The sequence below is a fragment of the Nicotiana tomentosiformis genome, chromosome 4 (genome assembly GCF_000390325.3).
Source record: "Nicotiana tomentosiformis chromosome 4, ASM39032v3, whole genome shotgun sequence".
NCBI classification, from domain to species: Eukaryota; Viridiplantae; Streptophyta; class Magnoliopsida; order Solanales; family Solanaceae; genus Nicotiana; species Nicotiana tomentosiformis.
In genome coordinates this window covers 68,099,415-68,111,508 of record NC_090815.1, presented here as the reverse complement: position 1 = coordinate 68,111,508, position 12,094 = coordinate 68,099,415, and the positions used below count along the sequence as shown (strand labels likewise).

The window sequence follows — 12,094 nt, the reverse complement described above, 5'->3', positions numbered from 1 at the left end:
GACTACCTTGCACTCCTCACAAGTTCGACTGGATTTGGGTGATTGTGGACCGACTCATAAAATCAGCACACTTCTTACCTGTTAAGGCTACTGATACTGCAGAGCAGTATGCTCAATTGTACATCAAGGAAATAGTCAGGTTCCATGGCACTACAGTTTCTGTTATCTCAGATAAAGGGCATAGCTCACGGCTAATTTTTGGAAGATATTTCAGCAAGGTTTGGGCACCCAGGTGAATCTTAGTACAACCTTTCACTCGCAGACTGATGGCCAGGCACAACGGACTATTTAGACGCTTGAGGACATGTTGCGCGCTGGTGTTCTTGACTCTAAGGGTAGCTGGGATGATCATTTTCTACTCATAGAATTTGCCTACAACAACAGTTATCGTGCTAGTATCCAGATGGCACCGTTCGAGGCTTTATATGGTAGGAGATGTAGATCTCCCATTGGATGGTTCGAGATTGGGGAAGCAGAGGTTATAGGGCCAAACCTCATGCATCAGGCTATGAAGGAGGTTAAGATCATTACGGATCGGTTAAAAATTGCTCAGATTCATCAAAAGTTCTATTCGGATGTGCGTTGCATGGATTTGGAGTTTAAAAAGGATGATTGGGTATTCTTGAAGGTGTCCCCCATGAAGGGTATAATGCAGTTTGGTAAGAAAGGGAAGTTGAGTTCGAGGTATGTCGGACCGTACCGAATCATTCAGAGGATTGGTCGGGTGGCTTACAAGCTTGAACTACCTCCAGAGATGTCTTTAGTGCACCAGGCGTTCCACGTGTCCATGTTAAAGAAGGTGGTTAGAGATCTGTCGCTTATTGTTCCAGTTGAGGCTATTGAGGTTAACGAGGAATTGACTTATGAAAAAATTCCAGTTGCCATTCTTGATAGGCAAGTCCGTAAAGTGAGAAATAAAAAAAATTGCCTCCACGAAAGTGCTATGGCGAAACCAATAGGTTGAAGAGGCCACCTTAGAGGCCGAGGAAGAGATGAAGAAGAAGTACCCTCATTTGTTTGAATAGCCATATATTTATAAAGTTGTGTTCTATGAAGATGCTAAGAGTTTACCTTACATGAATTATGTTTCACTTGTATAGTTATGCTAAGGGTGTTCCTTTTTGGTAATATACTGTTCATGAGGCCACAATTGGCGTTGTTTTTACGTTATGTTGCGTCGTTGGTTCATGTTTATGTTATTAGGATTGGTTTCTGGGATTCTTTGACAGGTGGATCGGCCCAGTTACGGGGGAAACTCTTGTGAAATTTTTAAAAATTCAGGGAGTTAGTCAAAAATTTGGGACTGTTGGTGTGTGAAATAGCAGCTGAGTCACATTGGCTTCTAATATCGGATTTTTGCCCTCATTCGAGGACGAATGATCTTAAGAGGGGGAGGATGTAAGGCCCCGTAAAATTTTACCTAAATTCAGGGGTTTTGTGATGCCAAGATAGACTTATGTGTTGATGATTGTAGAGATTCTTCGCGGAGAGCAAGCTCGCCGCGGTTCAGACTTTTTGGGTTGAGCAGTGCGTTGGGTAGTTGAAGAAAATTTTTGGAACTGCAGGGCTTTTCTGTGGTCCATTTTGCGATCACAGAACCAATCTGCGGATTGCAGATCTGCCACAGAATGAAGCAGAAACTTGAGCTAATTTTTGGACCATTATGCGGTACATTATTCGGCCACATAATCATTTCGCGGGCTGCACAACTGATGTTTGGCATATTTCGATATGTGTTGATGTTACTTTACCCATGTTTTAACCACTTCTTGATGTTATTTGATCTTTAAAATTCCCAACATGGTTTAATTATTGGTTTTATGACTAATTAAGTTATGTGTGACGATTTAAGGTGTTTGGAGTGCAAAAGATGAAGGTGGTCTAGCCAGAGGAAGAAGGGTTGGATGCCTCGCATCCAACCTAGAAAAACATCATCTTTCGTGCACCCTTAGCAGTGAAGTCGGCCCATAGCGTCCGCCATAGCATCCGAGACTGGGAAGTAGAAGAGAAGGGTGGATGCGTCGCATCCACCCTCGCATGCAAAACTGGGAAGTAGAAGAGAAGGTGGATGCGTCGCGTCCACCCTCACATGTAAAGTTAAGAAATGGAGGACGAGGTGGATGCGTCGCATCCACCTTAGCATCAACCCCTGAAGCCGATTTGGACTAGGGTTAGGAGAACTCTAGCCCACGACTTTTGGACGCAATATATAAGCTTAAAAACGCTTTTTTAGGGGGGATTGATAAGAGAAGGGGGAGAAGCTATAACCAAGTTCTAAAACCACGGAATTCGTCTTGAGTTCTTATTCTCTCTTTCTTTTATTGATTCTTATGCACTCTTATGAAATTTTGGATGATTGCCTGAATATGAGTGGCTAAGAACCCTATTGTTCTAGGGTCATGGGTATACATGAATGTTGATGTTTGAAGTTTAATTTGACGACGTTGGGTTTATCATATTGGGTTGTTTATTTAATTCTGTTTTTAATTATTTTGCTGAGTAGCTAACAGTGAAATACTATCTACGAATCTAGAGTTGAACTCGAAAGTGGGAACCCTAGATTGCATATAGAAGTAAATAGAGTAAGTTCTCAAACCCGGGCATCGGGGAACAGATTCGCGATTAGGATAGACATATACCTAATTGTCTTACTCGGTTGCAATACAGGAATTGTAAATGCGTTCTTGTTAAACTTAATTCCATAGACATATAGGTATTAAGTTAACTTGAATAGGCGAGTAAGAACTCGACAGATTCTTACGAGTGAAATTAACCCTGTGAATCAACAATTCAGATAAATCATTTAGTTATTTTAAACTAAGAATGCAACATGAATGTTAGATGACCCGTGACCCTGGAATATTATATCCTATTGATTGTTATTCAAAACTATTTAAGTGTTGTGTTTAATTCTTAGCAATTCATTATTTGATAGTCTTTAGGTAGTAATTTAGAAAATTATATATTTTGTTAGAAATATCTTGAATCAATAAGCTATTCGAGTTTGAATTAGTCAAAAGTTAATCATAAGTCTTCGTGGGAACGATACTTTATTCACTACTTTATTACTTGACGACCACGTATACTTGCGTGAGTGTGTTTGGACCCGACAAGTTTTTGGCGCCGTTGCCGGGGACTTAGAAATTAGCTACGTGACTAAGTTAAGCTTTTATTAGATATTTTTTCAAGTTTTAATTTTCAGTTTGCCTTGTTTGTGTCAACGCAGGATCTTCTCTCGAATGCAGAGGAGTAGAAGTGCAAACAACCTCATTCCTCTTGATCCAGAAATCGAACGAACACTACATAGAGTGAGAAGGGAACTCGAAGCTAGAACGACAATAGAAAGAGAGTTGGACATCGCAGTTCAACCACAGCCAATAGAGATGGCAGGCAATGAAGAGCGTCCGGTGATTGAAGCCGCAAGGCCCAATCTTGCGAATATGACTCAGGCTATTGTGAAGCCTGATATCACTGGGCATTTTGAACTCAAACAGTACATGGTACAGCTGATTCAGTCCACAGGACAATATATGGGTCTATCTCATGAGGACCCGCAGAGGCATATTCAGAACTTCTTGGAAATTACGGACACTTACAATTATCCGAACGTTTCCAAGGACTATGTCAGGCTGACACTATTTCCTTTTTCACTGTTGGGGGAAGCTAAGGAATGGTTGCAAAAGGAGCCCGCGAACTCTATCCACACTTGGGATGATCTAGCAAGGAAATTCCTGATCAAGTTTTTCCCAACTAAGAAGACAAAGTCGCTGAGGAGCCAAATTCTTGGGTTCCAACAACGGGATGGCGAGACACTTCGTCAAGCTTGGGAAAGATACAAGAAGCTACTCAGAGACTGCCCGCATCATTGTCAAACTGATGAGGTATTGGGTCACACTTTTGTTGATGGGTTAGATGAAGCATCAAAGATGAATCTTGACTCAGCTTGTGGGGGTAGTTGCATGGCAAGACCGTATAGTGAAATACAACTCTTGCTAAATAATTTCACTGCTAATGACCATAATTGGCAAGGAGAGGGGGATTCACGAAGGGGAATTAAACAGAAGGCCGCCGGTTTGATTGAGCTTGATGACTTTTCCGCCATGAGAGCCGATATAGCAAAATTGGCAAATCAGATGAATAGAATGACAACACAACAAATGCAACATGTACAGCAGATGTCTATTTGTTGCGAACTATGCGGAGACAGTCATATGATTGACATGTGCCCCACGAATCCTGAATCTATATACTATGTGGGGCAACAAAACAGAGGTTCTATGAATCAACATGCACAATATGGGAACACTTACAACCCAAACTGGAGGAATCATCCTAACTTCTCATGGGGCGGAAATCAACAGAATCAGAATCAGTATAGGCCTCAAGGAAATTTTACTCAACCTCAGAAGCCACCCCAACAAATGGAAGAAAGTACGAATGACTTGCTGAAAAAGTTGTTGCTAGACAATCAACAGCTTAGGACCGATTTCAGAAATCTTGAGAGGCAAATGGGGCAGTTAGCAGCAAACCAAAATACTAGACCTACAGGCTCACTTCCCAGTGATGCAGAGAAGAACCCTCAAGTTAATGCAGTTACACTTAGAAACGGGAGGGAACTAGAGGAAGTGCCAAAGAAGATAAAGGAAAAACCTATACCTGAGGGGGAGCTGACACCTAAGGCAATACAAGAGTCAAAGGAAAATGATGCAAGTTCAGAGCGAATGGAGGTTACAAGGCCACCACCACCTTTCCCCCAAAGATTGCAGAAAAAGAATGACGATCGCATGTTCAACAAATTTCTCTCTATGTTGAGTCAGGTTCAATTAAATATTCCATTAGTGGATGTACTTCGTGAAATTCCAAAGTATGCTAAGTACATACTGAGGAGTGCACATCAAGGGTCCAAAACAAGCTTCCCCAAAAGCTTAAGGATCCTGGCAGCTTCACCATTCCAGTGCGAATCGGTAATATTGACGTGGGACGTGCTCTTTGTTATTTGGGTGCAAGCATAAATCTGATGCCTTTATCCTTGTTTAAGCAATTGGGTCTGGGAGCTCCGAGACCAACCACTGTGATGTTGCAATTAGCTGATAGGTCCATAGCCTACCCCGAAGGAGTGATTGAAGATGTGCTGCTGCAAATTGGAAAATTCATCTTCCCAGCTGACTTCATTATTCTAGACTTCGAGGCTGATGAACAAGTTCCAATCATATTGGGACGACCTCTCTTGGCTACTGGTGATGCAATAATTAAAGTGAGAGAAAATGATTATGAGGGTGGACAACGAGGAAGCAGTCTTCAATGTCTACAAAGCAATCCAACTTCCCCGCCACTATGAGGAGCTCTCTATGATATCTGTTGTGGAGGTGGATGAGAAACTTCTTGACACGAGTGTATATCTAGACGATTATCTAGAAAAAACAATCATGATGTTTGATAGCTTGGAGATGGATGATGAGGTTGAGAAGATGATGCATATCCTAGATGCATCATGTGCTTACATGCAAGGAATAATCCCGTTTGAGCCCCTGAATAGGCCAAGTGGCCCCCCACCAAAGCCGTCAATTGAAAAAGCTCCAAAATTGGAACTTAAACCCCTACCCCCTCACCTTCAATATGCTTATTTGGGAAGTTCTGACACTTTACCTGTCATTATTTCTTCTCACTTGTCTAAATTACAGGAAGAAAAGCTATTAAGGGTGCTACGTGAGCACAAGCGAGCAATTGGGTGGACAATGTCTGACATTAAAGGCATTAGTCCAGCTTTCTGCATGCACAAAATCCTCATGGAGGACGGACACAAGCCAAGTGTAGAGCACCAACGCCGACTAAATCCAATCATGAAAGAAGTGGTAAGAAAAGAAGTGATTAAGTGGCTTGATGCAGGTATTGTATTTCCAATCTCTGATAGTAAATGGGTAAGCCCCGTTCAATGTGTGCCGAAGAAAGGGGGGATAACCGTAGTAGTTAATGAAAATAATGACTTAATTCCTACAAGAACTGTCACTGGATGGAGAATTTGCATAGATTACAGAAAACTGAACAATGCCACCCGGAAAGACCACTTTCCCCTTCCTTTTATTGACCAAATGCTTGATAGATTAGCTGGCCAGGAATACTACTGTTTCCTGGACGGTTATTCGGGGTATAATCAGATTGCTATAGCCCCAGAAGACCAAGAGAAAACTACATTTACATGTCCTTATGGCACGTATGCGTTCAAGAGAATGCCCTTCGGTCTTTGTAATGCACCTGCGACTTTTCAAAGGTGTATGATGGCTATTTTTACTGACATGGTTGAAAGATTTGTAGAAGTATTCATGGACGATTTTTCTGTGTTTGGATGTTCTTTTGATAGTTGTTTGATGAACCTTGATAAAGTGCTAGCTAGGTGTGAAGAGACGAACTTGGTGCTAAACTGGGAAAAGTGCCATTTCATGGTACGTGAAGGTATAGTTTTGGGACACAAGGTTTCAAAAGATGGTCTACAGGTGGATAAAGCAAAGGTGGAGACGATTGAAAAATTGCCCCCATCGACATCCATCAAAGGCATTCGCAGTTTCTTGGGTCATGCAGGTTTTTATCGTCGTTTCATTAAAGATTTTTCGAAAATTTCTTCTCCTTTGTGCAGGCTTCTAGAGAAAGATGTTACCTTCAAGTTTGATAATGCATGTCTGAAAGCATTTGAGGAGCTGAAGGGAAGATTGGTGACTGCACCAATTATCATTGGCCCCGATTGGGCACAACCATTTGAGTTGATGTGCGATGCAAGTGACATAGCAATCGGAGCGGTGTTGGGGCAAAGGAGGGATAAAATCTTTCACTCCATTTATTATGCAAGCAAAACTATGAATCCAGCTCAGATGAATTATACAGTTACTGAAAAGGAGTTGCTTGCAGTGGTATGGGCGTTTGACAAGTTCAGATCCTATCTAGTGGGAACCAAAGTCATCGTCTACACAGATCATTCAGCTATCAGATACTTATTTGAAAAGAAAGATGCCAAGCCGAGGCTGATTCGTTGGGTCCTCCTCTTGCAAGAATTTGACTTAGAGATCCGAGATCGAAAAGGGACAGAAAATCAAGTGGCCGATCATTTGTCCAGATTAGAAAGTCGGGACCATGTAGCTGAAGGAGGGTCAATCAAAGAAACATTTCCGGATGAGCAAATATTAGCAGTCACCTCAGGTGAAGCCCCATGGTATGCAGATTATGTGAATTTTATTGCAAGTGGGGTGACGCCACTAGAATGGACACCTGACAATAGAAGAAGATTCTTACATGATGTAAGGTTCTACATGTGGGATGAGCCATTCTTATATAGGCAGTGTGCAGATCAGTTGGTGAGAAGGTGTGTTCCTGAGGAAGAGATGAAGGCTATACTACATGACTGCCATGCTTCGCCATATGGAGGTCATCACGGCGGGGATAGAACCGCCAAAAAAGTGCTACAATCAGGTTTTTATTGGCCAAAATTATTTAAGAATGCACATGCCTTCGTTAAAAATTGTGATAGATGCCAAAGAACCGGAACTATCACGAGGAAGCACGAGATGCCCTTGCAAAAGATTCTGGCAGTAGAACTTTTTGATGTTTGGGGGATTGATTTCATGGGACCATTCCCATATTCTAACGGGCACAGATACATCTTGGTGGCGGTCGACTATGTTTCTAAGTGGGTGGAGGCCATTGCTCTTCCTACTAATGACGCAAAGGTAGTGGTAAGCTTTGTAAAGAAGCACATCTTCACACGTTTTGGGACTCCAAGAGTGTTGATAAGCGACGGGGGAACTCACTTTTGTAACAAATTGCTGAATAATATTCTTGCAAAATACGGAGTTAAGCACAAAGTTTTCACTGCCTATCATCCCCAAACGAGTGGTCAAGTAGAAGTTTCCAACAGAGAGGTAAAGCAGATTTTGGAAAAGACAGTAAGTATGAATAGAAAGGACTGGGCCGGGAAGCTGGATGACGCATTATGGGCATATCGCAATGCATACAAGACCCCAATAGGTACTTCTCCGTACAGGTTGGTTTATGGGAAGGCCTGCCATCTGCCCGTCGAGCTTGAACACAAAGCATATTGGGCGATTAAAAAGCTAAATATGGAGATGGACTTGGCCGGTGAGAAGAGATTGCTACAACTCAACGAGCTTGATGAGTTTCGATTGCATGCGTATGAAAATGCCAAATTGTATAAAGAGAAGACCAAAAGATGGCATGATAAGCATATCCAACATCGTGAGTTTGAACCAGGTCAAGAAATTCTACTGTTTAATTCAAGGCTAAAGCTTTTTCCAGGAAAGCTTAAATCTCGATGGTCGGGTCCGTTTGAAGTGGTTAGTGTGAAACCTCATGGTGCGATAGAATTGTGTGATAAGGGGTCCAATGCGACATTCTTGGTAAATGGCCAAAGAGTAAAACACTATTGGGGTGGTGACATTGCACGTCACAAGACCACGATGGATTTAGTGGAGGCATGAAGAACATGTTGCGTCGTGCCGCGACGTTAAATCAGGCGCTTCTTGGGAGGCCACCCAAGTTAGTTAGTTCATTGTTTTGTAGGAATTAGATCTTGTATGTATTAAAAAAAAAAAAAAAAATTGTCCAGATATGAGAAAACGAGGCGGATGCTTCGCATCCCCCTCAGCATGAAAAAAATTGATGGGCCAATTGCTCAAGGCAGTGAAGTCTGCCTATCGCGTCCGTGTCGCGTCCAACAAATTTTGAAGGAAGAAGAGGGGATGCGTCGCGTCTAAGCTCGCACGCACAGGTAAGTACTATATATTTTAACACATCTTAAGAAGAAAAAAAGTCAGGCATACAAATGCATACAAATTCGTTAATCGAACTTGCGACGCATACAAACGCATACAAATCTCTTTAATTCAACTTGCGAAGCATACAAACGCGACAGGTACGCATCATCTTCTTCGTTAATCTCTTTAATTCAACTTGCGAAGCATACAAACGCGACAGGTACGCATCATCTTCTTCATTCTTTCTTTGGCTTCTCTCCTAATTATTCTCTCTTCCCTCTCTCAATGGTAGCAACAAGTTGGTTTTGCAATTTCAAATATCACACATGTAATTAAGAAAGGAACTGACAAAGCCTGGGGTTTAGGGCTGTCGTTCTTGGTAGTTGTAATAGTTGCGAGATGATAAACTATAATTCCCTTCATCTCGTCAAATTTTGGGAGGGTAGTCGCATTACCCAACTGATAGAATGAACTAGGCACACTTGTTGCATATCACATGTTCGACGAATTGTCCATGAGGAAAATTTAGGCGTCGGTGAAGTCTGAGTAACCGAGCAACATTGGTATATGCTTGAGAATAGGTGTGGGGTCGAGTGAGGTGCTATGTGAAATTGACCGTGGTTAGTGAGCGTCGCTAGGATAGACCTCATGTTGGGCATAACGATATCTATATAGCGCAATGCTTATTTGTAAAAATTGAAGAGAGTTATCACATACTTGCTGAAAGCCATGAGCTATAATTCCATAAAGTATTGAATGGCATGACTTTACGAATAATTGGAAGTGCAAGCTGTTGCAACTGCTTTAAAGCTGAACTTCACTGTTTCATATGCTAATTGTTGATTTCTTTGCATTGCAGGTACTTAGATTCGTAAAATGACAGCAACGAGTAAACCGTCCAAGCAACAAGACAAAGATGATAACAAGCAACTGCCCAAAAAGCCTACCGGAAGGGCAGCAGGCGGCCCAAATCCACAGAAAAAAGGAAGCGGACGGAGAAGGAAATGGAACTGCTGCCTAGGCAGTTAAGTGATGATTCAGAGCAAGAGGAAGAGGAAACATTAGTCAGGAGGACAGTGAAGAAGAGTATTACACCAAGCAAAGGAATAGAGATAAGAGAGCCTGTGACATACCAAAGAAAAGCCTCCAAAAAGAGTGATCCGACTGATAAAGGGAAGGAGAAGATTACTACAGAATCTGAGTCCGAATCCGATTCAGATAATGACCTCCTACATGTCAACATGAGTGATGAAGATGAGGGTGAACCCATAGACCGAGTTGCTTGGGAGAAAAACTTTGTTAATGAGAAGGCATTCCGAGCCTATAAGAAGATACTGGTTTCAAAGAAGTATATTCCGGAAAAGCCGATCAACATCGGAACACTTAAGAAAAAGTACTCAGAGTTTCTAAAATCAATTCGAGAGGTGCAACAATGGGGACCCATCTTGAAAGGTCACGGCAAAGCCAACCTCACCATTGTTAGAGAGCTTTACGCCAATTGGCGTCACGCCAGGGGCAACATTGTGCGAGTAAGAGGGGTAGATATTAATGTGTCAGCTGAAGCTCTGAATAACTTCTTAAGGGTGCCACACACACTTACAGATAGGTTTGACTCCATATGCAAAACACCAGATTATGCACACATTAAGTCTGTCCTATGCCCTACCAGGAAGGATGTAGAATGGAAGCATGGGAGTATGGAGTACCATTCTATAGCCAAGGAATTCATGAGTGCGTTAGCACGTGTGGCTCTAAATTTCATATGTAACCGCCTGATGCCATGCCAACACAAAACTGATGTCCCTCGTCACCGCGCACTAGTATTATATGCTTTATTAGAGGGGATACCGCTCAACTTAGGAGCCATCATGCACGATCAAATGCAGCGCACCAGGATGAATTACAAGTGGAGGTTGTTCTTTGCTAATACCCTATCGGCTTTCTTGACAGAGATGGGAGTACTATGGGACAAGGAGAATGACGACATTGAGGCTAAAGCTCCAGGACCATACGATGTCACTCATGTTCTAGAGCCGAACAAGGGAAGGTCTTCTAAGCTCACCATTCAACAATTATTTGAGCAGATGCAAGCAGATATGCAAGAGAACAGGGCTGAGCTGATAGCGACTCGTGTCGAGTTGAGTGCAACCAGGGATGAGTTGAGACAGACTCGTGAGGATCTAAGCTGAGTTCAGACCGAGCAGGCCACGATGATGAAGGAGACATCATTACTCCTCAGAGCTCTGGTTCAATGTGCAGGTACAGACATCTCACAGCTGATTGCATCATCCACTGCCGGACCATCCACTCCTGTTCCTCCTATAGTCACTGAGGCTCCACACAACAGGCCTACTGAGGTCGCTGTAACACCTGCTACAGAATCAGCTCCAGTTGTTGATGATAGGACAATGACAGCTCTCCCTATGCATGAGGATGATGTTGAAAGGCCGGAGGGGGTCATGATGAATGCTATGGATGCAGATGCTCTTCCACAGACTGCGGATGAGCCCTCCACCTTGACTTGAGGGAGTTCTTCTCACCCTACTTTACCTTGTTTGTGTGCATTGGGGACAACGCACAGTCCTAAGTGTGGGGTGGGGGGCTATTCATATTTTGTTGTATGGATGAATGTACTAAAATATTCACTGGATTAATGGTATATAATAGCAGTAAATTCATCTATATGGAGTAACTCTCAGTTTATTCTTGAAGTTAAAAAAAAAAAAAATATATATATATATATATATATATAAATTAAATAAAATTAAAAAAAAAATTATCTATATATATAGTATCTCTGTAGGTAGTAATAATCCCCTGTGGTTTTTCTTTGTGCATCGGTTCTTTTCCATGGGATGTATTTTGAACCGGGTAGAAACTTTTTCTTTTAGAATAGATTAGAGTTAGAAAATAAATGGAGGAAGAAATATGAGATTCCGAGGGGGCTACTGACTTATTTGATAGTAGCATAGTCAGGCTTTGGCATATGTAGGGCCTCTCCTATGTTTTGAAATTGATCATGAAGCCTTCATGTATTGGATAGCATGTTTGTGATACCTATGTCTCGTTTACATGACTTATGTTCACTTTGCGCTTAATGTTTAATATCTCGTGGCTTCGTGAATACTTGCATTGTTTGAGAGTCGGAATGTGACTGTCCTTAATGAGTCATGTGCCATGTGTGGTGAGATTTTTTGTGTAGTCCATGTATTGTACTTGTGTCTAGAACTTGCCCGGTATGTGAGTTGAAGCGAAATTTTAGGTGATGCTCGGTTTGAAAAATGATTTTAGGCTTTCTTTGATCTTTTTGAGCTTAGTACTTATCATAAATAAAA

At 42.0% G+C, this 12,094-nt stretch overlaps 1 protein-coding gene across 1 annotated transcript; it reads left to right on the top strand.

Moving 5' to 3' along the window:
• Positions 1–403: 403 nt before the first annotated feature.
• Positions 404–11,284, top strand: LOC138909865 (uncharacterized). The gene is made up of 3 exons (XM_070201081.1): positions 404–659; positions 753–894; positions 11,107–11,284. Exons 1-3 carry the CDS (start codon positions 404–406, stop codon positions 11,282–11,284), a joined length of 576 nt encoding a protein of 191 aa, XP_070057182.1.
• Positions 11,285–12,094: the final 810 nt, after the last annotated feature.